Here is a 26,585-nt window from a genome sequence, read left to right as displayed (position 1 = left end):
GCTGCTGCGGACCAGGCGGGGTAAACCGGTGTGGCGGAGGCGCACGAAACTTGAATCCTTCGCCCCGCGGCACTCTCAGGCGCCCCTTCTCAGAGTCTGTCTCTACACGAAACGAAAACGCTCTCTTCTCTTTTCTTCCGTCGGTTCTTCCTCGACTCTTCCGAACGAAAAAGCTAAATCTCTTCTCTTCCCCTGCTCTCTTGACCTCCGGAACGTGCCTTTCCCACAAAAAAAGTACCTTCACATACATATATACATAGATATACGTATATATACGTATTTATACGCACACGTATACAACAACTCTACAAATATATATATATATATATATATATATATATGCATGCCTAGGTATGAATGTATCCCTGTGAATATGCACGACTGGTCATGCGTAAATATATATCTGTAGACGTCTCGACGAGCTGTTTCGTGGTCTTTGTCGCCCTGTCTTTCAGGCGTTTGTGGGCGACATGTTCCGTTGTTCGTCGATTTGATTTTGTAGCGCTGCAATAGTTCTCGCGTAGTCCTCGGCCTGCTCTTTGTACATGCGAATCACTTCCTGTTGCTCCTCCAGCTCGTCTTGGAGCTCTCCGATCAGTTCCGCTGCGGTCTCTAGCCTGAAAAGAGGACCACACCCTTTCCACACTCGCATCAGGTCGTCGGCTGGGCCTGCTCGGACGGATCGCGCGGAACAGAGAAGCGGAAATTTCACGTGTGGAAGGAGCAGCGACTCCAGATCGAAAGCTGTCTCTGACGAGTGTTTACGACGCGCTGGACCTCGTGTCTCTGACAGACACTTCCCTTCTCGCCGTTAGTCAGAAACGATTTGCGATGAACACCTGCGCGAGAGACGCAGATCTTCTCTCTTTGCGCGCGAGTTTTCTGTGCACCTTCTCGACAAAAACGTTTTAGACCAGGAAGAAGACATCTCTCGCGTTCGCGGCCTTCGCGAAGGAACTCACACGGAGCGAGAAGAAGACGCGCAAAAGAACAGTTTAGGAAAGAGAGAAAGAAGAAACAGAACTTACTTTTCTTCTTCTGTTCCGGGGCCGCCGCGTGTCCACTGGAGTTGTTCGATTCGAGCACTGCGAAACAAAGAAAAGCGAGGGAGTCCGGGGCGCAACGGTTTGAAGCGTCAGAAAAGCCGGCGAACCGGTTTTTACGGTGGAGAGAAATCCACACAAAGACGGGCACGCGAACTCGAAGAGAAGACGGGAAATCCCGAATGACGCTTTCCAGGACACGCCCAATTCCAGCAGAAGATGAAGGCGCCCAGTCACAGCGAAAGGAAGTGAGAGGAGGCGAGAAAAAGCGCGAAGCCACCCGAGAGACGAAAACGGACCTCAAACTTTCTTTCTCCTGCATAAGCCGCTCGCACTGCGCTTCGAAGGCGTTGCGCTGCTCCACCGTCACGCGTAGCTCCGCCTGAAGCGCCGCGACCTGTCGATTCACTTGGTTTCCTGAAAGCAAAGAACGAAAACCCAACATCCGATCTGCGCAGAGGCAGCAAGAGGGTAAAGAGGGAGAGGAGAAAGGGTAAGGGGAGAGCGAGAAAGAGAAGGAGAAAGAGTAAATGGAGAGAAAGAGAAAGAGTAGATGGAGAGAGAGAACGAGAGAGAGAAAGTAAAAGGAGAAAGAGAAAGTAAAAGGAGAGAGAGGGGGGAGAGACAAAGGATGACAGAGACCTAAAAGCCAGGGCAGAGAGTGGGGGCGAGGAAGCGAGGAGGTTCGAGGCAAAACAGTCCGATGGGGGTCAGCGAGGCAGGAAAGAAAAGCGGTTTTTCGTCTTTCTGAAGCGAGCCGCGAGAGGCCCAAGAAAGGTCGAACACACAGGCAGCTCGGGCGCCTCGCAGAGGCGCTCTTGCCCGTCTTTCCAGTATCGGATTCGCCACCGGCCGGACTTTTTTTGACGTTAAGTGACGCGAAAACCCCCCCGTTTATTACTCTGGACAGAGGCACAGTTTACAAGTCGGCTTGATGTCGGTTTTTTCTTCGCTCATCACACAACCAAGCGACCGGTTTTCAGTCCGCGTGAGGTGTTTCGCCTGAGCCTGCTGCGAGGATCCGAGACGACCCTAACTCCCTTTTCCGCGTTCCAAGGTGCGCAACTGGTGCTCTGGGTCTCTCCGTCCACGAGAGAGATACGTCATTTCTTTGCTCCGCACGAGTCGCAGATCTCACCGAAAGTTCGAGTGTGCAGAGCCGCCAGAGTCTGGGCGTTGAGCGTCGATCGACGGACAGCAGACGCCCACGACCGCGCGGACAGGTCGTCGCTCGACGTTTCGGAGACACCCCCGCCGATCCTTGCGGCAGGGAGCGCGAGGCCGATGCCCTGTCGGGCGTGTGGGGTTTCTCCGTCGCGCCGCGCGGAGCCTGCATGCGGAGGCTCTGGGTGCGCCTGTGTGTCTCCGGTTGGGTGCGCCGCCTGAAGCGAGAAGAAGAGACACTTTCGGAGGGAAGAGTGCAGGAAAGAGGCAAGACGCTGAGCGGTCCTTTGAGACCGCCCGGAAGAGACCGCCGCCTTCGGGACGCAGCCAGGGAAACGGTTCGAGGCCTACCCGGGTGGGGGGGAGGGATTTGCCGGAGAGACACACTGCGGGGCGACGAACGAAGACGACAGGAAAGAAGAGAGGAGGCAACCGAAGGAGAGAGGGGACGGAAAAAGAAAACGGAGAACGGGGACAGAAAAAGAAAACGGAGAAAGGGGACAGAAAAAGAAAACGGAGAAAGGGGACGTAGCAAGATGTGCTGAGACGAGGACACGATCATGGTGGCCGCAGTTGCGTCAGCTTTTTTTCGGTGGAGCATCTGTCCTGAGTTGCACGGCAAACGAGAAGTGGGGTCAAGCACTCACGCTTCGGCGTCAGTTTCTCTCACCTCAAGCTCTCCAATTGCATGCATCGATTCCCGGCTCTCGTCTCGCTTTTCTTCTTCGTCTGTTTGTGTCTTTTCTCCGGTGTGCTTTGCAGGCTCGTCTTTCAGATTGTGGCTTTCTCGCTCTTGTTCCTTTCGAATCTCCTCGCGAAGTTCCGCAACCTCTTCTCGGAGAGCGTCCACCTGAACAGCCCAGCAGTTGAGCACTCCACGAACACTGTTCAAAACGAGGCTCGGCACGTGTTGAGGCAGAGTTCCAGAGATTTGCAGAAAAGCAGCGACTCTGCGCCTCTCCCAAATTCCACCGGACACGTCCCGCGAACACCAAATCGACAAACTTATCCACAGGCTCATCTACGGTCTCGAGAGAACACGAAACATACACATATTCCCATGCAGCGTGATTGATAAAGCGCGAGATATACGGAGCTCGACGGGTAGATACATGAAGATGTAGATAGATAGACAGATAGAAATAGATAGACAGGCATAGATAGATAGATAGATAGATAGATAGATAGATAGATAGAAAGATAGATAGTTAGACCTCTGGAATACACTGATAGATACACGTAGACTGAGAAAGGCATGTAGAGAGGCATAAGCACACACAGAGGTAGAGAGACGAAGCGGAGAGGTGAAGCAGCACAGTTGTGCCAAGGCGCTAGGCGGACGGGAAGACCGAGAAGCGCCGAACCTGTGTGTCTTTTGATTTCAAGAGGTTGCGCGCGTGGCGCAGTTGCTCCTGGAGGTCGGCCTGGATCACTCTGAGCGCCTCTAGCGTCGCCTCGTCTACCGCACCGTCGGCTGCCGCCTTGGCAGATTCTTGCAGTTTCTGCGTGAGACGGAACGGCGCGGAGAAAAGGGCAGAAGGCCGGTTTTGGAATCCAGTGAAGACTCAAAAATGCATTCTAGGTCACTTCCGGGAGGCAAACGACACCTCCGTCGCCCTCGCCTTCTCCAACTGTTCCTGCCGGTCTACTTCGTCATGGTCTCCCTCTCTATCCTCTCTCTCTCTGTCCCTTCCCTCAACTCCGCTCTCTTCATGTCCCCCTCTCCTCTTGCTTCATACACGGAATATCTGCGAGGAACCTGGAGAGGATGGCTCTGTCGCAAATCCCTTCGTTCGTGTTCTCTGAAGGCGAGCAAAGTGGAAACGCCTCTTGTCGCGCGTGCGCGAAGGAAAAAACCGGAAAGCAACTCAAACTCTGCGCCTCCTCTACGCGTGCGTCCCTAATTTGTGTGTGTGGATCCCCGCAGAGCCACTGTTCTTTTCTTCTGAAAATGGCCAAACAGCCGTTCTCTCCGTATATAGGCCGACGTCGTTTGAAGTTGCTCAAGAGGGGCCCTTCTGTGCTCGTTCGAAGCGTCGCCGCGACGGGTTCTCACCAGTGCCTCCTCCAGCTGTCTCTGCAACTCTCTTCCTTCTGCATCTTTCCTGTCGATTTCTGCTTTCTGCCGCTCAATCTGTTCGCTCAAGACGCGCTTCTCCTCCGCCGCGCGGCTTCTGATTTCCTCCATTTCCCCTTCCATTGTCTTCCGCGTCTCTACAGACAAGCGCGCAGCTTCTTCTCGAGCAGCCGCCGCCTGCCGCTCGGCGGCGGCGAGGCGAGACAGAAGCGGGGAGGTCGACGTCGCCAGCGCCGTCTGAAAAAACATAAAAAATTTGACCGTCGCCCTGACGAGCCTACACCCGCTCCACCGCGGGGTCTGTTCCGCGTACGCCAACAGACACCTCTGTGCTAAACGTCTACGCATGCGTAGAAACACAAGCAGATGCATGTGTATACATACATATATTTAGCATGCATATCGCGTGTCGATACGAAGAGAGGCACGGCAAATGGGAGAAATAGAAGTAGGCAGATTCTCTCTGTCTAGGGTCTTTCGTATACAGAGAGAGAGCGAGACATTGAGTTCTAGACACAGAGAGAAAGACATAGAATGAGATGTACCGAAATCACAGAGATCAGTATGGACATAGACAGCGACGGACCCTAGAGACCGGTGTTGACAGAGGTGTAGAGGAAGGGGTGGTGATCGAGAGACACAGGTCACGAAAAGATGTGAAAGACGTGGGATTCACGCGAACAGAAACAAAGTGAGAGAAGTGAAGGCGAATGGGCGACGGCGGACACGTGGAGATTCGAATCACGCAGAGATGTTTTGGGGGCGAGATGGAGAAGGGTGGGGTGCGAGACGAAAACGCAGAGAAGAAGAGACGTGACACAGAGAGCCTCGTGTGGCTTACCTCGAGTGATTCGACCTTGGTTTTCATCTCCGCGATGTCGCCTTGCAGGTATGTCTCCTTCGCCTCGCTGCGTCTCTCGCATTCGAGGAGCTGAGCCGAGCGCTCCTTTGAAAAGAAAACGGCAAAGCAAGTCCACGCAACACGGTGACGCGATGCCTCTGTGAGAGAGAAAGAAAGACGCAGCGTGTCCCCACACGGTCCCTCGCGCAAGGACGGAGACAGCGCCAGGGGACGCCCAAAAACGCCAGCCAGGGACAGAATTCTAAAGAAGTGAGGAAACGAGACGAGATAAAAGCGTCTTCTCGCTTCTCTCTCTCTCTTTCGGTAACCCCCGCGAGTTCCCTTGTTTCCGGACTCCTACTTGCAAGCCTAAGACACAAGTTTGTTCTCTCCGGAGATCGGCTTTCGCACTATCGCGAGGAGCGCCGCTTTCGAGTGCGGGGAAACTCATCTGTCAACTTTGAGGCACAGCGGGTCGGCGCCATCCCAGGACGTCTTGCGGTGCCGCATACGTCCTCGAGTTAAGCCGAAAAATCCCTTTACATACTTCAGATCTGCAATCAACAATGCGGTGCCTGCCTTTTTGTGCGTACCCCAATACAGAGTCTCACTGGAAGCTTCACTTCCTAAATAAAAACGTGCACACAAACATACCCTTACATGCATGTAGAAATACATATACCTACATCCTTGCGGAAGTAAATCTAACTACATATATATATATATATGCCTATACATGCGGGAGCACATACGGTCACTTGATTGTACGACTTTGTATTTATATAAATTTATATATATTTTTGTATGGAGTTGTAAATGTGTATTTGTCGTGGGACGCTAAGGAACCAGAAACAGGAAAGGGCAGCAAAACGGACCTCGAGCTGAGACCGGAGCTGACTGTTGACAGACAGGAGCTCGGCGTTGCTTCGCGCTTTTTCTAGCGCCTCCGCGTGCTTCTTGAGAATCTCTTCCTCCCGCGTCTGCGCATCTCTAGAGAAAAAAAACGGAAACAAAATGTCCGAGACACTGGACGTTTGCGTCGCCGTGCAGTAGTCTGCTGCGGAAACACACGCAACGCGAGAGCCTTGCGTGTCCTAACCGCGGAACCGTGTCAACAGACGTGTATGTTTCCCCACCTGCTACGTACAACGGGAGACACAGATACACATATAAATGCAGATAGACAGGCATACATGTAGATATAGAGGCAGAGATAGATGTGGAGGTAGAGGTGAAAAATGATGTAGAGATTGGCGCAGATGTAGAGATAGGCATGACACAGATAGCGGTGGACGAACAAGATATACAGATATCGATGTGTAGTTTAGATGTCGACATAGAGATTGACGTAGATCGGCTATATCTGCATGGAGAGAGGCGTAGGTAGAGAGAGCTGGCGGCACACTCAGCTCTGTATCGGAAAGGCGTCGATGGTCGACCGTCGCGTGTGTGCGCCTCTTCGCGCCTTTCGGGAGCGCGGTGATGTGGAGCGAGGACCGTGTTGAACTCGCCTCTCATTTGCCGAAGAATTCACGGATGCCTTTTCTTTTTGACGAGGCGCGCCTACCTCAGTTGACGGTGGAGACTCTCAAGATCCTTTTGCAGCGTCTGTCGCTCGGTCTCAACTGACTGCAGCCGCTCCAGCAGCGATCCCTTTTCTTCGCGTAGTTCCTGTAGCTAAGCGGGGTGAACGCAGAAAGGCGTGGAGAGAACGAAAAGAGAGAAGCTCGATGAAACAAGGAAAAGACGACAAGGAGCGAGGGAGAGGGAGGGAAAACGGACAAGGAGAGAAAGCTGGAAGGCAGCTGAGACGGGATACGAAGGGGAAAGGGTCAGAGCCTGGTGTTTCCCGTTTCAAGCGAAACTTTCTGGAAACAAAAGATGGCTCGTCAGAGAGATGCGGCAAAAGAGAGGCCGCAAAGTCTAGATGGCGAGCACAAGCATGAGGCCGTGCTCCAGAGGGGAACCATCCACAGAAAGTTTAAGAGCCGCCTTGCGAGGCGGAGCAAGGAAAAAAACGTGAAGCACTCTCACCTGGGTCTCTGCTTCGCTGGTGCGATAAGCCTGCGTTTGAAGCTTGGAAGTCTTCTTCGAAAGCGCCTCGTTGTTCGCAAGCAGCGTATCTCGTTCCGCGCGTATCGTCTAAGAAAAAACCCAACACAGTCACTCTCCTCGTTGCTTCCAGTCCCCTGCATACAGGCTTCTATTTATATATAATTATATATATAATTATATATATGGTTACATATTGTATGTATATATGTATATATGTATGTGCATGTAGCCACGTGTCTGTTTGCGTATAAAGGAGAAAAAGAGGGGTGGAGGATTTACGGACATATTCATGTGTCTTTGTGTGTGTGTGTGTGGAAATGAGAACGGTCACATCTTTTTCTGACGTTCCGAAGCGCGCGAAACAGCACCCGGAGCACCTCTCCCCGCTGCTGGGCGGCAGAAAGCAACCGCGTCTCGGGGCGCGCGAGAGCCGGAGTGGCGGAGGCGCGGAGACAGCGAGCGAGGCGCGCTTGCCGCTGTCAGATCGAGACACCCGCGCGCCCCGCCCGCCTCCCACACAGAGCGAGGGCTAAACGGAGTTAGACGCATGGAGCGGGGCCACCGGAAGCGGGGCGCACGCCCCTTCCACCCGACACGTGCCCTGGGACTCTCAGTTGCGTCTAAGGCCTCTTCGCGCGTCGCTGTCCCAGCTCGTCGCGCCTGGCAGGCCTTGGGACGCTCTACACACAGCGGTCGCTTCTCGCGCCGCCCGCACAGACGCGCGGAAGAGAAAGTTTGAAGTGCCCACCTGGAGATCCGATCTCAGGCGTTTGTTGGACCGCTCAAGCTGCGCCACTCGGCGCGACAGACGCTGAGCCTCCTGCTCCATCTCGTCCTTCTCAGCGCGCGCGCCCTCGGCGAGGCGTCTCTGTTCGCGCGCTTCCGAATTCACTGCGTCAACTGTCTGTAGCAGACTCGCGGTCTGCTGCTCGAGGTCCGCGACCTGACGAGAAACACCAACGGGAAATCACAGAGAGAAGAAACAAAAGACAAACATGGAAGACGCAGGCGAGGATACGCGCAACATACACAAACTAACAAAAAAAATATTCACACACACACACACACTCATATATATATATATATATATATATGCAAAGGGCTGCGTGTATGCATAAATATTTGGTTGGGATCTGGTATGACTCTCTTGGAGCCCCATGAACACCGGTGACAAAAAAGAGTGAGAAGCGGAAGATCTATGCATGGGGAGACAGAAACGTCCTGGGGCCTACATCCCTGTGTCTGTTGGCGAGACACGCTCCTTTTTTCGCGCAAGCGTTTGGATCTCTGCAACAGGTGTCTGTTCAGATCTCCTGTCTCTTTCCTGGAGACCAGAGAAGGGCCAACCGTGCCTGACCTGTCGTCGCAGTTGCTGCTCGACGGTCGGCCTCTTTTCAAAATCCGCCTGGCCCTCCATAAAGGACGCGAGCTGCGTCGCCTTCTCGTGGAGCTGTGTCTCCCGCAGTCTGAGTGTCTCCTCCAGTTCGCGTTCCCGCTCCTTCATCCGCGCCTCCAGCCTTCGAAAGCGGCTCTCCCAACTGTCTCCTTTGGGGCCCAACGCGGTCGCGCCGTCCTCCGCGACGGGCCCGTCGGCCTCCAAGGCGCCGCAGGTGTCTCCGTTTCGGCTCGGCGCAGATGTCCCCGCAGGCGTCGCGCAGGCCGCTCCTGCCTGGACAGAAGAGACGTCCTCTGGTCGCGGAACCAGAGCCCCAGTTGCATGCAGTGCGTCAGCCGCCCAAGCCGCAGCGGCGGGTGCGGCTGTCTGAGAGACTGTGGGGTTGGCCCTTGTGGACGTGAAAGGCGAGGCGGGGGCGCGAGGTGGCTCGTCCACTTCGCCGCTCGCTGGCGACGCGCAGACGGCACCTCTGGAAAGCGCATAGGCAGACGCCTCCGCTTCTTCCACGGGCTGTCGGCCCGCACATGTCGGCACGCAACTCTCTCCGAGATCAGGAGGAACCGAAGCCGGCGATGAACGCTCTCGGCGAGGTGACGGCAACGCCTCCCCTGCGCCAGATGCACCTGAAATGTCTGAGGCCAAAAGCCACGGCGACGATGAAGAAAGACAGCTCCTCTCCCTCTCTCGGCCTCTCTCCTCAGTTCGCCTCCCATCCGGATACCCCGCAGGGCTCGGCCGCAGGTTGTCTCCTCGTGTCTCCTTTCCCCCACCGTCGCCTCCAGCGGGGTGTTGAGTGCCGGGCGCCGCCAGTGCTTCCTCCTCAGCAGCAGCCGAGGGCGATTTCGGCTCGTCTCCTCTTTTCTCTTGCTGCGCGGATTCCCCAGGCTCTCTTTCTCGAGGATGTCTCTCTCCGTCGTCTCCGGCCAGGGCCTGCTGCGCGACACACACCGCCATGGCTTCGCCCCGTGTGGCATCGCCACTCCACGCGCTCGCGTCTCCCACCTCACTCGCGCTCTCTCCCTGTCTCCTATCTGCAGTCGGCAACTCCTCGCTGCTGTCTCCGTGCCGTGCGCGACCTGGAGATGCTTCCTCGTCCGCCTCTGCGGCTGCGGAGACAGTTCTCTCCCCGTATGCGGCAAGCGGCGTGCTGTTTGGCTCCTCGCCTTCGCTGCCTGGCGGCTGCGGCAAACCCGCAGTCTCCTTCTGAGCCGCCCTCTCCCCGAGTGATCTCTCTGCCTCGATCCCCACGCCTCTCAGTATCTCTCCACGTGCCAAGCCTCCGATGGCCGCTCCGTCGCCAGCCGGTGGGCAAGGGAGACGCTCGCTGCATGCGGCCGCCGCCGAGCGCTCTCCCCCCTCCACCCTGGCCTCCATGTCGCGAGTCGCCGCAAGTAAAAAGACCTCATCAAATGCATCGCTTCCGCCTCCCGTCGCGCCGCGAACGTCTCCACATGGGCCGGAGCCCGCAGAGACAGCTCGGCTTCTGCGCCCGGTCGGCGGGTCTCCTGCAGCGAGTGTGGCAAGACAGGGGCTGTCTCCGAGGGCAGCCTCGATCGTCATCTGCGCTGCGAGGAAGGCGGCGCGGTCTGCTCCGCTTTCTGCCTGGCGTGCGGCTTCGGCGTCTCCCCGCGCTTCCTTCGCTGCCAGGCTCGCCTCCTCAGCTGCCTCGGCGGCTTCCTCCGCCATCGTCCAGATCTCACCGACTTGTCTTCGCCCTTCGTCGGCCGCTCGACGCAGCGTCGCCGCCTGCGTTTCTCGCAGAGTCGCCTCGTCCTGCAGCCTCTCCAGAAGGTCGCCTGGAGCATTTCTCGACAGGTCCCCACCTCCCGAGCACCGCTCTTCCCCGGGAGACTCCCCAGCCCCCCCGCCCACCCACGAAAGCTCCTGGATCGCCCGCCGACTCTCACGCGCCAACTTAGCTACCTCCATCTTTGCACGCTCTGCATGCATCGAGGCGAGCTCCGCTGCTCTCTCGGCGTCGGCCGCCGCCCGCGAAGCCGCTGCTGTCACGACTGCTGCGGCTCCAGCGGCCTCTGCCGCGACCGCGGTCGCGCCGGCAGACGCGGCGAGGGCCGCGTCTTCGGCGGCGTCTCCGGCAGCCGAGGTCGCAATCGCGTCCGCTGCCTGGGCCGCGCCAGCCGCCAGAGACACCTCGGCTGCCGACGCGCGCGCACAGACCGCCGCTCGCCAGGCCGCCTCCGTCTCCTGCTGCGCGCGTGCAACGGAATCTGCATGCGCGGGAAGATCCGGAGACGGTCGTGGAGCCTCAGCGGGAGTCGGCGACGCCGAGGCCCCAGACGGGCTTCCGGGACGTGGCGAAGGCCGCGAAGGCAAAGGCAGACCAGGAGAGAGGGGACCAGAGCGGCAGCTGGGCATCGAGCCGCCCGCGAGAGGCGGAGCGGGAACGGGACTGGTGAGGGCGTCGGTGAGCGTCTCGTTTGCCAAGCGCGACCGACTGCTGGAACCAGAAGACCCCAGAGGGAGAGAGAAAGAAAAGGAACTAGGAAGGCCTGGGACGGAAGGCAGTAGGGGTGACGGAGATTCTGCCGTGCAGGAAAAGGGATCGTTGGCATTGGAGAGCACAGGAGAAGAGTCCAGAAAGTCCATTCTTCCGTCTTCTTTTGCCGGGGGAGGAGACGACAACAGATCCTCTCCTGGTTCCTCACACCGGTCCGAGACGCCTCCACGCGGACCCGCTCCCTCTACGACCCCCAGCGGATCGCCGAGACTCACAATCGGCGTCGTCGTCGCTCCGTTACCCACCGAAACACCTGAAGTTCGGCTGCTCACTCTCCCAAGAGGAGTTCCGTGTACATCTGCATGCACAGGCTCAACAGAGAGCAAGTCGCATGGAGCAGGCAGGGGAGGTGGGGGAGGAGGCGGCTGCGGGGTCAGGGGCGGAAGAGAAGCGGGGGCCGGACTGGAAGGAAACGAGGGAATAACTATGACTTGTGTCTGGCCTCTGGTGGCCTTCAAATGTCCCGTGGCTGCCTGTGTCCTTTCATCTCTCCCGAGTCCACGAGATCTCGCCTCGTCCTCCTGGAGAGGATTCACGCCGTGTTCTGCCTCTTGCCTCCTGCTGCCCTCCTCGTCCTCTCCTCTCCCTTCAGCGCAGCGTGCGTCTTCCTCTTCGGCCTCCCTTTTTTGTCTCTGACGTTCCTGAAGCATCAGTCGCTCTCGCCTCCGCTGCCTGCGGACCTCCTCCCTCCTTCTCTCGTACTCCGCCTCCTCCAGGGAGGCGTCGGTCCCTCCGCCCAACTGCGCGGCAGCAGCCTGCGCCGCCGCGGTGGCGTCTTCGCGCATGCGCCCCCAAAAGCGGGCAACCCCCTCGAGGGCGTGGCCACCCAGCTCGCGGGCGCGAGCCCGCAGATCCTCAGAGGTGACATCGCCGCCGAAAGTGCCTTTCCCGATCCCTGCGGCGGCAGGGGTCCGATCCACTGGCTCTACAGCAGAGGCGGGGTCTGCGCGCTTCGACTGCTTAGCAGCGGGGCTGTATGCATCTCCGGCAATTCGACCGTCGGGACAAGCGGCACCCGCAGAGGGTTTTCTCTGAGGATATCCATGAGGGGAAGAGGCGGGGGCGTTAAGAATGCGCTGTTGAAGGTCGGTCCTCGACTCGGAACTCTGAGGCCCATCACTGGGAACTCGACGACGAGATGGGCGTGCAGAGTTGAAGGAAGCAGGCGGTCGAGGCTCGCCCGTGTCCCGGACAGCTTCCTCGAAAGTTTTATCCAGTTGAGAGGACACAGAACGCGCTGCCTCCAACGCTGACTTGAACAGAGAATGCATTTCCACGGAAAAGTCAAGTGTGACCCTCGGTGCTACGCAGTGTATGTACAGTCCGCCGTTGGGAAAGTCTCGTGCTGGCGGCACGCGCCAAAGTCGCAGAGGGTCACAGCAAGAAGACACCGCCGGCAGGAAAGCAAGCGATACGTGGCTATTTCCGTTGCATTGGAGAAGAGGGCCTGGAACGTGTGGACGACTGAAAGGAAAGGCGGAAAAAACGTCGAGCGGCGATTACCCGCTCGACGTGGCACAGCAAGGCAGTTCGGGCAGACTGGACCCAGCAGACGGGCATGGCGAGCCTCGCCCTGTCAGTTTCTTCGCGGGAAAGGAAACGGCCAAAGAAAAACGAGAAAATCAGTTGCAAACCTGGAGAAGAAAGAACGGACAAAGGCCAGGAAGCGGACAAGACAAACGGTCTGACAATTGGCCGGGAGCACGGAAAAGTCGGAGGCGGCGGACGGTGCGGCACGGATATAGAAGACGTTCCCGAAGAGAAAAGAGTGGAAAGGGATGGAAAACTACGGGTGTTACCAACAAAGAAGAGGTGTTGACTTCATGCAGCGTATGCAAGACAGGCGTCAGCGCGGTACACACGTGGCGGGCGGGCTCCAGAAAAGTACATTTTCAGCACGAAACCGACGGTGCAACGGCAGAGAATGGGAAAGCCTTATCCCTGGGTTCACACCAGAAGGGAGAGTGGATTGTCCAAAAGACGATGCTGTGGCAAATTTAGGTCTAAAAACCTTCCGTGGAGAACAGAGAACGGACGGAAACCGCTGCCCGCCGATGTGCTCGCTGTGGTAGATGTCTCCCGCCTCAGCGTTCCCTCGGGCACGCTGACTCGGAAAGAGCGAAGGGCGAAACGTTTGCACGCGCATATCAATTCCAAAAAGTTGGGCCAGGCGTTTAGCAAAAAGACACAAACCGTCCGCCTTAGCTGTGTACGAAAAGTAAGTTTGAGAGCTGCGCATCTCGTCCCACAGAAAGTAGCCTACGCCTGCCCAAAGGCGAAATGTCGCACGATGCCTTGGCGGCCAGCTGCTACATCACACGAGCGTGTCCACGGAACGGTCACACCAGTGGGCACTGTCAAAATCTCAAAAACAGTCTGTTGCAGTTCCTCGAACCCGCTTGGAATCCTCCAGGAGGTTCGTCGGGACGAGCAGATATAAACGATTTAAGCAGGAAGTGAGCGCAGTGCCGGAAAAGCGTGCAATTTTGAATGGGGTCTGGAAGGCGTTCCATTGGGTAAGGACCACCTTTGACAGCCACGGAGGTGGGAGGTGTGCTACGCCAAAAGAGCCCTCGCTCCTGGAGGCAATACAGGTACGCAAACAGTTCTATCCATGGGCGAACACTGTAAACAAAAGCTCCACAAAAGGGGAAGAAATGTGTGTTGCGGGACGTCAGATGCGTTGGTGGGCTCTGCACCACGCTTACAGTGATCAAAACTTCGCACACGGGATGCTATCTTAATCAGTGCGCATTCTTCAAATCCCAAATATGGCGTGTGCTCTTCGTACGGTCCGCACAAAACACGACTTCAATTCGATGTTGCACAAAGGTTGAACTGGGAACAGCAGGCTCCAAGTACTACCTCAGGAAGCTGGATGCCTCCGGGAAAACAATTGAAATCTTACCCCGGTGGAAGCGCGCAGTCTGTATCTTCTGGTGTGCGTTACTTCTCATAACTCGACATCGATATAATGGATCGGTGGTTCAAATGATCATGCGGGGGACCTCTGTGGATCATGTGCTTACTCAACCGGGGGAATAAGGGTGAGTTTGGACAAGGCAATAGGTTTGGAAAAAAGATGGTGTTTTCCTCGATGTGTGGTGCTGTGTCGAGGAATGGCAGCGCGTTTTCGCCCGTGTGCTCGTCGAAGGGAAAGTCAACAGCCACTATCAGGCAATTCCACGCTGTAGCCTGGGGATGGCTTTCGCTCCGAGTCGCCGCTGGAGCAACGGTTCTGAGCTGGATTGCCCCTGTTCCACATTAAAAAATGGAATTCCTAAGTGTCTACAAACAGCTGGCTTTGTATGGAGGCCTGGCAACTTCTTCGTAGCAATCCATGTTGGGGGTTCGGAAGTCGTTTTCCTAAGAACGCCACGTGATTAATATAGACTATAACGGGACATTAGACCGACACCCATGCTCAGAGGCGCAGCTCGCCGCTGGGGTTCCAGAGGCCACAATCCCTGTGCCTTTTCCAGTTGCATCTGTCGGAAGCACACCGAAAAATGTGAGCGCCTCTGTAGTCCCTGTACAACAAAGCTTAGCATCTTGACGTTCCTCTCTTCGCAACCAAAAGCGTGACGGCATACAGCGGCTATTTGTGACGGACGTACCCCAATCACCATGGTAGTTGAGCATATCCCGCGTGAACGCCGATGCTCTCTCGTTGATTCAACTTTTGTTCCGTTCAGCAAGTCGCTAGCCTGGTGAGCATTGGGAAATTGTGTTCATTGCCGTGTCGGTCAGCTCCTGTTGTTTCCAAAAGAGCCGCTTTCACGACACCTATGACCTACGTGTAGTCCGCGCGCACAATCATCTCCCGGCGGTAGAGGCCGTCGTACGTCCCCCAACCACGGGAAGCTAGTGTTCCCACTGTTATCTTGAGGCATCCCTCGAACTCGTGACAGCGTTGCGCCTGATCAGTAAAGTGGTGAAACGTACAGATGGCCGTGGTTCTTGCTGCCTCGACTAAGATGACAACGTCGGAGAGCTCTATGCTGGCACGGACAAAGCTGACGTGTTTGGAAAACATGTTACGTCCTGGTCCGTGGTATGAACAGTCGGCGCGACATCATTCTCCACTGCTCCCTTTGTGCCGCACCATGCGCACATTAGCCAGTCTCTCCCATCATAATCACGAGAGTAGATTTCCGAGGTTCTCTCGTGGATTGCACTTTTTCTTGCTTTGCAAACTTGTAAGCCACTGCGCTGCTTCAGGTCAATCCATATGAGCTGCCACGGGCCAGAGGACGTTGCCAAGGAGACGTCCAGATTTAGCGAAGAGTTGAGGAGTCGCTCGCCTCAATGCCCTCGGAAGTATTTCGAAATATCATTTGCCCCCATGTCTTCTTCCCTCGCGTGGATTCCTAGAAAGAAGCTGGGGAACCATGGCTACCCAGCTTTGCATCGGAAGCCTACGAAGCCGCTCGGGCACGAATTGCTCGACGTTCTGGTTCTACACACTCCTTTCTTCGTGGGAAAGGGAGTGTTTCGGATCTATCGTGAACAGATCATGAACAGGCACACCGGCGAGTCTGACGGGGAAACAACTCAAAAAACCGTGCGTGGGCCCCGGTCAGCTCTCAACAACGCATAAGACTGCCTGCAATGCATGTGCGGCACAACGCGGGTTCTCTGGTTTCTGTAGCAGTTCGTTCATAATTTCGTTCCTCGAAGGAGCGGGGGCGTCGTTTGTCGGGCTAAAGGTTGAGTGGCTGCAAGTACGGCCGCGGCAACGTCCGAATCCATTTTACCGAACATGATTCTGAAGCACCCCGGGGCTCCGCTTCTCTGCACAAATCGTTCTAGACATGGGGGCAGTGGGCCTTCCCGTCAGGCAAGTTCTGGGCGTTGTTGCCAGTCCACTCGCCATTTCGATTTCGCGAAGATCTCGTGAGTCGGATCGAAGCACAGGATGTGCTGCGCTAGCATGTTCGCACGCGGCGACCAGGAGCTGTCCCAAGTGTCGCCCAGAAGCATGTTCCCCGTCTGCGTATTTTCCGGGCACGAAATTCCCTTTTTCTCTACGGAGCCTTCCTCTCGCAGAGGTGTTTGAATAGCCCCCCGTGCCTCTCTCGTTGCACAAAGAGTAGACAAAAAGACACAGCAGCTACTACGCGTGCAAACGGATGTCTTCGTCCTAAACAGGAAAAGCCCCGCGCCAAGCCAATTCCCTCTTGCCGCCCACCTCAAATCCTCCTTCAAGACACGACTCGCGCAGGAGGCACCGATGGTGGACTTGAATCGCGCGTATCATGTGCGTTCCCTCTTTTTTCTTGGAGAGAGAACTCGGTCTCTACGGTGGGCGCTAAAAACGGGTGAAAAAAGCGATAGTTCTCTGTTTTTTCCGGCGAACTGCTCGTCTTCTCAAGTCGTTCCCCGCCGAGCAGAAAGGTCTGTTCTAGCCACCCGAACCAGGAACGGTCTCTCCTGCGCGACTTGCACGTCTTCCAACCGGCTTCTCTGTCTGCTTTGCCGGGGATAAAGAGCCGCACTTCAGGGCCTTTCCAGCACGTTTAGGGCTGTGCCCCAGCAAGGAGTTCCCTGTTTTTCTTTCTCCCTCCCTTCTTCGGTCTACCCTTTTTTCGGCCGCCGGCTCCGATTTGAGGCGTGTATTCGTCCGTTGTTTCGATCGTCTGAACCTGTGCTCTCGTCTTCCGGGTTAAGGCTACCCCGTCACTCGAGCCGCTGCTCCATTTAGCGAAGCTTAGACATTTTTCCCGTTGACTTGGTTCATTCCGCCGTACGTCCCCCAGAACGCAAGTTCACGCCAAAGACTGGATCGAAAATTTCTGCTCCGCGGGGAACTTCAGGTCGACACCGGTTCCTCGCCGCGCGTGCGCCGTGACGGTTTGCTTCCTCCCGAGGTTTCCCATTTTCGACAGCGGCCTCCTACGCACTTTTACCCGTTCTCTGTGCGCGTTCTTCGTCCGCCGTCCGGCAAGCCCAGCGCGCCCGGCACACAACTCCAGGTCTCGGCGCCGCGTGAGAGAGAGTCGCGCGGTTCGTGTTTGCGAGCAAGAGCGGTGTCTGTACACTTGGGCTCTTTTGCGATGGCTATGAAGGGGCGTTCGGCTGATGCAGGGGGCGACAGAAGTTCGCGTTCTGCCACCCACTGCAACGCACGTTCCTCTCGTGGCGGCTCGCCGTCTTCGGCTCCGCGTTTGGGGATCTGTCGGGAGTTGTCGGCGCTCGGCTCCGAGCTTCAGGCGCTGGATCTTCAGCAGCAGATCCTGTTTGATCCGTCCGTTTCCCCAAACGACAATCGTCTCACAGTCAGTTTTCCGCCGTTTACTCGGCAGGTAGAAGACGAATCCGCGGGTGCGCTGCCGCGCGAATCTCCGGCAACGAAGTTTCGAAGTTCCCGCCAGAGAGACGGTCTGGACGAAGTCTTGGGCGAACTCGCGAAACCTGTCGACCTCGGGGTGTCGCCGCCCCCCTCGATTTCAGCCGCCGCAAAGCGCGAGGCTGTCGCCGACGCGTCTCTCCGCCCTCTTCCCGCGCCGACGGATACGCGTTTGCGGAAACTCGAGGACGCGCCCAGTAAATTTCGCATTGGCGTTCGCCAGCAAGCTCGCCCCGTCACGTATGCCGAAGCAGTCGACAGAACGCGAAAGGACAACGAACGCCAAGAAAAAGGTGCCGTGAGGTTCGCCGCAGCGAGCGCCGCGGTCGCCGCTGCCGCGACAGCTGTCGGGGCCGACGCTGACCAAATTGAGTGCTTCGTGACGGTCGAGGAGGAGGCTTCGCCCGTGCAGGTATCTCAAGAGAAAGTGGGAGAACGGGCTGGAAGTTCCGGTTCTGAGACTGCCACGGGAGGCGAGCAGTCCGTTCCTTGGTCGACTCCAAAGATGGTCCAGAGCGCCGCCGTTGGCCCGCGCCGAGAAGTCTCTCGGGTTCCCAGTCCCGCCAGGAAGCGAGAGACAGAGACTCACATGCCCGACGCGGTCAGCGAACCTCGGGTGTACAGCCACAGCCGATGGGTAGACGAGCGTCGCGGGGAAGGCGGCGCGCCGCCCGGGCAATTTCCTTTTCCCAAAGGACTCACAGAGATGCAGGAGCGAATGGAGGAGGAATGGATCGACCGGGAACGGCGGCTGCGCGCGGAGCACAAACGCGAGTTGGAAAGAGCCGTGGCTCACGCGTCAGAAAAGGTGAGAGGGAGGCTCGGAAGGCGTGCGGGCCAGGGATTTCGACACTGGTGAACCACTTCTCGAACGCGTGGCGCGGGACACCCGTGACGCGTGTGTGAACAGCGGCGTGCGTTTCCTAGCGAAAAAAAGGCCGGACGGAACGCGCTACGGCAAGAACAGCTCGACGAGGCACATCTCGTCAACGGCAGGCAACACGAGGGAGATGTCCGCTGTAGCCCGCGGCCTGCGGCAGTGCGCAGTCGGGAACCTCTCAACCCCGTTTTCCCTTCCTTTAGATGCTCCAGATGGCTTTCCTTTTTTGTCGAGAACGATCGTTCATCCACATCCTCATTTTACTGTGGACCTGACTCCAGGGAGGTTTTGAGGCGCGTCACTGCCGAGTCAGAGCCGATGGGTCTGATTTGTGCACAAGTCTCCTACATGCAGAACTGCCTGCCGGTGGTGGGGGCGGGACTGTGGTGTCCCGACTCGATGTGCCGATGGTTCGTGTGCTTTTCACGTGTCTGCGTATCTCTGCAGCTGTCCCGCGAGTACAGTCGCCGACTCGTGTTTGAGTTGCAGGAGCAAGAAAAGGCTCTCTTGGCGGAGATGCACGAGCGCCACCGCCAGGCGCTGGCTGAAATCCGAAGCATCTCCGAATCGAAGACAGATGCCCAGGAAGAAACTCAGCGCTTCCAGCATGAAGCCAGTGCGAAGGAGCACCAGCTTCAAAAGGTTCTCCACGAAGCGCGCCTCCTGGAGAGTGAACGCGAGGTCCGTGGCAAAAAATGGAAGTTTACAGGGGTGCGAAACGAACCACCTGAGGTCTTTCCCGCGGTCTGCCTGGTTCCTGGCACGTGCGTTTGCTCCTTAAGACGCTGTCGAAATATGACCGTTTTCTCGACGTTCTTTGGGCCGCGTGCTGTCAAAGGGAATGCGGAAGGGTCGGTGGTGGAGACGGGAGAGAACGGCAAAATTGTTTCGTGGAGTTTTCTGCTTAGTCTTCTTTACCGTCGTTTTCCCTTTGTGTTCCCGTTTCCGCCTTTCTCGGGTCGGCCTTCCTTTTTTCCGTCGGGTCTGAGCCGTCAGACACAGCGCGAGGCAACACCCACAGACTCGATAGGAGGGGTTCCGTCCCTGGAAGGTTGCCGCGTTTTTTTCCCTCTTACCCGTCACTCCTTCTTTCTCTCGCTTTCCGCTTTTTAGGCCCTCGCTGCCAAAGTGCAGCATTTGGAGGCGGAGAACGCGAGTCTCCACGCAGCTCTGGCGTCCCTGGAGAAACAGACTTGCAGCCAACGCGCGAAAGAAGAGGATCTTCAGCTTCGCCTGGATCGCCTGAAGGCCTCGAACGACCGCTTGCAGGTTCAGCTGCAACATGAACAGCAACTCGCAGCGAATTTCGCGCAGAAGCGAAGAGGCCTGGAGCGAGAGGTCGAGGTTCTCGACGAGAAACGGGCGGTTGCGGAGCGTGAGTGGAAACGGGTGAGTCGAGACGGAGACGAGGGCGGGGCGCAAAAAACGCACAGGGAGAACGAAACACTCTCCTCTGGCGAAGCATGCGGAAAAAGGACATCCCCCTTCGCGCCTTTCGGCCACAAGACAGCTGCTCTTGAGGAAAAATGGACACTGCAAGGGACACATAGCGCGTATATGACAGAACTTCGTGAGGTATATCCCAGCGTTCGATGCCTTTGTGGCAGCCGCCTTCGGACGGGAATACTCTCAACTCTCAATTACTGAAAAAGTGGCTACGGAAGCTTTATCAGCAGGATTTTCAGAGGGTTTTTTGCGTAACCTGTGCCAATCAGTCAATCCCCAACGCAGTAACTGAAAACACTTCCGGTTTTCCGTGGTCCCCTGGGGAAAAACTCGCCACGCCTAGGTTTCTTTGTCCCTCCGGAGACCTCCGCGCCGCTTTCCTCCCAAGGATGCTATGGGCAGGAAAGGTTTTGTTCTCTGTGTCTCGCTGAGTGTCCAAGCCCGTCGCCCGCTCTTGCTTCAAGTGCACCTCTCGCGGTGCGTGTGTGCTCGGTCCTTTCCGGTCAGGTCGCGGCGGAGCTCCGCGAACTCCAAGAGCGCCAGGCAGGTCTGTGCGCCTCCAATGCGCACCTGCAGAACGAACTCGACAACGCCATACGACATGGGAAGAACCTCGAACAGAGAATCGACGAAGACAAAAGCAAGGACGATGAACGGTGCGTACGCGCACTCCGACGCATGTCTCTCCGCAGGCAACCTTTCAGCGGGGGGAGGGAAGGCGAGACAGATTTTCACCCGGTTCTGTTGTATTTAAGGCCAAAGCGACTTGCATGGCCTCTGGACGCAGGCAGGATGGGATCTCACGGAGTCACCAGGACGTGTGCCAGGTTGCTTGGCAGAGGACGGCCCGTCACCGGTAGATGAACGGTAACGCGTGTTTCTTCCTTTTGTCTAGGTATCTACAGACAGAAACCCCTAGAAGCATGTGACGCATGCATGTTTTCGCAAGCACGTATTTCCACCTACAAATGAGGCCGATTCCATCTAAGCTTCTTGATTCCTGGACAGTGTTTAGCTATGCCCACCAATCAACCGGAAACTGCGTTTTCGGCGGGGTTCGGGTTTTCTCTTCAGACAAAAATTGTCGCAGCGCGTAGAGAAGCTCGAAGAGGAGAAGGAGACCACAGAGAGGCGTCACACAGACGAAATAACCTCTCTTCGGAACGTAAGGTCTCGAACCCAGTCGATCCGAGTCTTTGTTCGTCTTCGTCCCATGCGGATCGCGCTGTGCTCTCGGTTTCTTCTCAGTGGTGATGCCTTTTTCGTGCCTCGCTTTAGCAAAAAAGTGGAGAACCAACTCTCGTGGTTCTCCACTTCTCGGTGCACAGACAAGTGTCTCGAGACGCATGAGTGGATGCTCGTCGCTCGCAGCTGTCCGGCCGAGGGGCGGTTTTTGTGGGGAGGCGTGTCCTTTTGGGTCATGCGGAAAGCGCCGCGAGCCCTTGCATGTGTCCGCTCCTGTGAGGATTGGAGAAATTTTCCGCTGTCCCATTCCGCCAGAGAGAGTCTCTTCTTCGAGGCAAGGCCGGTTCGCTCCACGCGGCTCTTCCTTGTGTCGGTCTCAGTGCGCCTCACGTTTCTGTTGTCCCCTTCTGTTTGCATGCATCCGCTGGCCTGCAGCGCATCAAGCATTTGGACGCCGTCGAGTGCCAACTTCGAACGACTCTCCAGGACTTCAACAGTCAAAAGTGAGGCTCAGTCTAGGCTGGGGGAAAATTGCGTGTCGGACGACGCGGCCCCTATCCCGGTTTCGATACTCGAGAAGCGCAGAGAGAGACCCGAAAGAACGGGGACACCGGAGGGGTCCGTGCACGTATATATCTTTGTTTCTTTACATGGGCACACATGTATATATCTTTATTTCTTTACATGGGCATACATGTATGTATGTATATATATATATATATATATTCACGTGTATGCACATGTCTGCATATTTGTCTCTGCACCTACAGCCGGTGTATATACACTTTGATTTCTTGAGGTCGGTGTACCGCTTCGGGCGAGAGTTTGTCCATCTTCTTTGCGGGTTCGCGCATGTGCAGCCTGGAAGTCAAGCGGTTGAGAGACGAGAACGCCACGCTGCTTGCGGAGCTGCGTCACCAGAAGTAAGTCGCTGTCGCTGAACGGTCCGTGTGAGAGAGGCGAGACACCCGACGGTTGTGAGTGTGTCTCTTATTCTCTGCGCCCTTCGCGTCTTTCTCCGTTACTTTTCTCCGCAGCAAAGAGGACTACACAAAGAAGCTGGACCAACAGGCTCTCCACAACGACTTGATCACGGTGAAACAGGAGAATACCGATCTGCGCAAGGAACTGAGTCGCCTCATCAAGGAACGGAACTCTGCCGGTACTCTTTTTTTAGAGATCAGGGTGATAGTGGTTGTGGATCTCCTCGTGTGCATCTCCGATGGTTCTTTGTTTCGGCCTCTCCGCTCTCCTCTCGCTTTTCTCTTCTCCTTTCTCCGCCTCCCTTTTTCGCACCTCGCGACCGAGAGAGAAGATCGGCCTTCCGCTGATACACACACGCACACACACACACACAACGGTCGCCCCTTTTTGTTGCTTTCTCCGCTGTTGCCGCTCTCTTCCTCGCTCGCTCGTGTCTCTTTTTCTCTAGGGATTGTGAAGGCCGCTCAGCATGCAGCGAAAGCGTGTGTTTCTCTGCCTCCTCAGGGTCCTGTGGATCTCTTCCACCCTACACCCCTGCAAGGCCCAATTCCTTGTCGACCGCTCCCTCGCCGGACAACCCTTTGGCGATGCAGCTCTACAGTTCCGAGGTAAATGGCAGCGGTCTCTTTTCCCTCTCGGGTTGTTTTTTCTTGCGCGGTCGCCCCGCTCTGTCTCCTTATTACGTGGATCGGATCGTTTCCCTCAGTTTCGATGGTGCTTCGTTTTTTTCGTTTCCCCCCCTCCCCCTCCCTTCTTTCGCTTCTCGGCGGCGATTTCCCTCTCTGGCGCGTGCACGCACTCTCTCGGGCCGCAGAAATGCTCCTTCTTCTCCTCGCTTCTGCCTTCTCTTCCGGGACTTTGTGTGTGGCTGTCGTTCAATCTGGAACGTTTGTGAAAACCGCTCTGCGCCACACAGACGCAGCGTCTCCTCTTTCTTCCTCGGGCCCTTTGGGAAGGGGGCGATCCTCGCGCTGGTCGGCCGCTTGGTTCTCGGCATCGGCCGAAAAGATCTCTTCAAGGGGGGGGGGGATTTGCGGTCGGTTCTCTCAGTCTCTGTTTGAAGTTCGGGCGGAGCCTGTTCCCTGCGTTTTGTCTGATTGACAGACTCCACCAGTCGGAGGCCCCGCGGGAGGTCGACAGGATCCCATGATGACGGAGCACGATGCGTCCGTCTGTCCGTCCCTCACCGGTACCTTCAATCGTCGATGCTTCACTTCAGCAGGAAAAGTAAGTCTCTTTTCTCCACTCGACTTGTCTTCCTCTCCGTTTTTCTTTCCGCCTTCCCCTGTTCTCACTGCTCGCCCGTTCCAGCGTCGCCTCTCACGAGTCTGCGGTGGGTCTTGGCGCGCTTCGGCTTCTGTTTCGCGCGGAGTGCACCTGTCGCCTTTTTTTCCGCGCGCGCTCTGTTTGTCGCCGCCAGCCGTGGTGCGTCGAGGACCCGTCGATCCCGCCTTCGAATCTGCATCGCGAAGCCTTTGACAGTCCGACGCTCCGCGCAAAACAAACGGCCCTGCGCTGTCCGACTTCGATCAATCCGCCGGGGCGACGCACGCAGCCGCCGCCAGCTGCGGGCGATGCGTCCAACCCCATTCAGCACGTGCACTACCCCACTGTCGCCTCGCGCGTCGGCATGCGGTGAGCGAGGAGACGGCAAAAAGGTTCTCGCACCTCGAGAGCAGAGAGGGGTAGAGGCCGTGGGAGGACAGGCGGGGCCTTGGAGCGCCTCTCATAATCCCTGGGCGTGAGAGAGAACCGCAGGAAGCAGCTGGGTGGAGAGATTTACTCCTGTCAGACGTGTGTATGTGTGCAGTTGGGGCCTGGGAAAAGGAAGGATCTGTAGAGCGAGATGGGGCGTAAAAAAGGATGACAGATGTTGTTAAACCAATTTCTTCAGGAGAAAAGATCATGTTAACTGGATAGGGAAACTGCTTCTAAGCCAACCTTCTGGTTGTATTTACGTAACAATGCCACATTCTTTAAACTTGTCGTCGTATTCTTATCTTAGTTACTGGTCTGGTTTTATGCCTCCAGCACTTTCTCTTCAGGGGCCCCCACAAAGACTCGAGACAGAGCTAGGGGTGGAGAAAACCGAGCGGGGAATAGCATCGAAGCAGGTTGACTGTGCACACGTGTGTTCGCCGCGTTGTTGGCGCCTGCGATTCGTTCCGGGTTTTCAGGGGTGACCATCCCTCGTACATGTACGAGGGGTACCACGGCGAGTTGCGGCAAGCGGCAGCTTTGGGCGCTCTCGCAGAAAGCGGTCCTACCCGAGGCATCTCGCCCGCGGCCGCGCTCCCCGTGACAGCCGAGACGCCCGAGCAAATTGCCTCCCTCGAGTCTCAGTTGCTCGTGAGTCCACGAGAAAGGAGAGAGAAGCGATGGGGCAAAGGGAAGGGGGGGCTCGGTCTGTCTCAGAGAGTATCACTCCCAGTACGATGGTACTGATCATACTAGCATCTGAGTAGTAGTTTTCTCTCGCCGTTAATACGAGTGATAACAGTAATCCATAGATTACGCCTAGAACATAACCGATGTGGAATAACCTTAATGTAGTAGGATATTGAAATCCAACACTTTTAGCTGTCTTTAGCAGTCCAGCGGGGTGGGGTGGTGTACAGCAATCCTCGGAGGCGTTTCGCGATTCCGCTGGTCCGGGTGTGTCCATTCGACTGTGCATCCGCTTTTGAAGAGGCGCCTCCAGTTTGCGCAAAAGTGGAAACGGATGCTCGCCTACTGCTCTTTTCTGCTCTAAAAAGAGCACAAGGGGACGAGGAGAGACAACCCTGGGGGAGGGGAGGCAGTGGCGGGTGTGCAGAGAGTTGCGTTTGGAGGGCTGAGGTAGTAAATGAGGAAGGAAGAAAAGGCGGGGTCACCAGCCAGGAAATCCCGTTTTCGACAGGTGCTCAAGGCGGTGTCCTGGCCATTCACGCTGGGTTTTTTCTCCGGTTTCCCGTTGTTCTTTCAGCTGCTGGCAACGGAGCGCAAGCGCATCGAAGGCGAACTGAGCAAGATTCCTTCCGCCCGTGGTAAGGCGACGGGCCGAGAGGCAAAAAAGCCTCCAGAGCGAGAGGAGTCTCCATCGAGAGAAATTCGCAAGTCAGACGAAATTGACGGTGAAGCGCCTCCCGCGTTTTCTTTGTTTTCAGGCCGAACTGCCCGAGAGCGGCAGCAGCTGCAGTGCCTCGAGAGCCGTCTGGCCGAGGTTGACGGGACAATGCACCGAATGAAACAGACGCTTTTCCAGGCGCAACGACGAAAGAATTGAAACCTCCACCCCTGCCTCTCTCTAAACCGCGTTCAGTGTGTTCACGGCGAAGCGGCGGTGTGTGCCTCGCCGAAGAAATTTCTGACTGCGCCGAAAACCGTTTCTGGGCGAACTTCTTTTTCTCTCTGCGCGGCTCGTTGGTGTGCGTGGTCTCAAAAATCTCTTCGTGGTCTGTATGTGTGTGTCTCTCTGCAGTGCATGTTCTTGTTTGTGCTCGTTGTGTTTTTCGAGTCGGGAGGGAAGCGAACTTTCTTCTCGCAAAAAGGGATGTGCGCAAGGCGTGTGCAGTTCCACTTCTGCGCGGGCTGGGTCATTTCCTGTGTGTGTCCCGTGGTCAGCCGAGGCTGTCGCGAGTGTATAGAGGCGGGAATTTCCGCTCCCCAATAAAAAACACGGTGGGACTGCGCGTCTTTAAACGGACCATTTGAACCGAGAAACGAACCTCGGTGTGATCGCTGACCCTTCTCGAAGGCTCTGCCTTGCTGGAGAGCAAAACGCGTTCTAACAGCATCCCTTCCGGTATCCTTCACACACTCCAGACTGAACGTTTGCCCACGTTGCGCCTTTCCTTTAGCTAAACCACTTTTGGGATGTGCATGCACCGACAAACTCGAAATCGATGAGACGTGCGCCATCTTTGTTCGCGAAACCGCTGTTCTTCAAAGGAAACAGCGGCCCGACTGCCCAGCCTGCGAGGTACAGTCTGTGTCCCAATTTTTGACACTATTAGCAGCTCTATGTGGACTTACCTTGGTAAAGAGATGTTTGGAGATACTCTAAATGTATTCCTGAATCGCGCGCGCATGAAGGCATCGGGATACGCAAACGCAGGAGAGGCAGACAGGACGAACATTTTCGCGAAAGAGGCTTGAGGAAGCACTCATAGGGCGCCAAGGCGACGCTGTTCGATGCCCCCAAAACGGCAAAGTGTGAAATGAAGTGGTATGCGTATCTCCTCCCGTAGTGTAGAAGCGGGAATTCCCAGTTTGCCTGTGTCGTCGGTTTGACAAAAAGAGGTGTTCTGTGGTGAACTGCTTGACCGAATCCCCAGCGTCACGTATAGGTCCTTCCCGGTGAGAATAGGTCTTTCCCGGTGAGAATAGGTCTTTCCCGGTGAAAAAAGCGACTTCTCTTGAGGCTGTCTCGCCATGTCCACAGCTAGAGTTTTACAGCAACTCTCGACAAGGGAGTTTGGGGATCTCGGCGCTTTTTTCGAGTGCCGTCCACAGAAACGCGCATTTTTCCACAAAATCATGGACGGATACGGTTGGGTTTTCTCTCTTCTGCATTTGCCTCGTCAGTCTAGAGTCGTTTTCGCAAAAAACAGCGCCGATTGAATTGCTGGCGCCCCCCCCCCCCCAGACGCGCCAGGGACAGCAAAA

The 26,585-nt window shown here is 56.4% G+C and overlaps 2 protein-coding genes across 2 annotated transcripts; one reads left to right on the top strand and one right to left on the bottom strand.

Annotated features, from left to right (window-relative positions):
* Positions 1 to 451: 451 nt before the first annotated feature.
* On the bottom strand, positions 452 to 12,365 carry NCLIV_028290 (conserved hypothetical protein; the record flags this gene model as incomplete). Its single annotated transcript, XM_003883023.1, has 14 exons — positions 452 to 617; positions 1,029 to 1,085; positions 1,343 to 1,460; positions 2,182 to 2,425; positions 2,878 to 3,057; positions 3,572 to 3,709; positions 4,264 to 4,521; positions 5,126 to 5,230; positions 5,719 to 5,751; positions 6,001 to 6,115; positions 6,693 to 6,802; positions 7,160 to 7,267; positions 7,929 to 8,123; positions 8,538 to 12,365. The coding sequence occupies 14 exons, from the start codon at positions 12,363 to 12,365 to the stop codon at positions 452 to 454; spliced, it is 5,655 nt and encodes a 1,884-aa protein (XP_003883072.1).
* A 4,791-nt stretch (positions 12,366 to 17,156) lies between these two features.
* NCLIV_028280 (conserved hypothetical protein) lies at positions 17,157 to 25,203 on the top strand (the record flags this gene model as incomplete). The annotated part of the gene is made up of 14 exons (XM_003883022.1): positions 17,157 to 18,251; positions 18,771 to 19,004; positions 19,437 to 19,712; positions 20,277 to 20,425; positions 20,844 to 20,934; positions 21,390 to 21,457; positions 21,815 to 21,877; positions 21,992 to 22,116; positions 22,443 to 22,546; positions 23,043 to 23,165; positions 23,359 to 23,573; positions 24,116 to 24,287; positions 24,904 to 24,964; positions 25,085 to 25,203. The coding sequence occupies 14 exons, from the start codon at positions 17,157 to 17,159 to the stop codon at positions 25,201 to 25,203; spliced, it is 2,895 nt and encodes a 964-aa protein (XP_003883071.1).
* Positions 25,204 to 26,585: the final 1,382 nt, after the last annotated feature.

This window comes from Neospora caninum, chromosome VIIb (genome assembly GCF_000208865.1).
Source record: "Neospora caninum Liverpool complete genome, chromosome VIIb".
Taxonomy (NCBI): domain Eukaryota; phylum Apicomplexa; class Conoidasida; order Eucoccidiorida; family Sarcocystidae; genus Neospora; species Neospora caninum.
The sequence above is the reverse complement of the archived record's forward strand: the minus strand, read 5'-3'. Positions and strand labels throughout refer to the sequence as shown.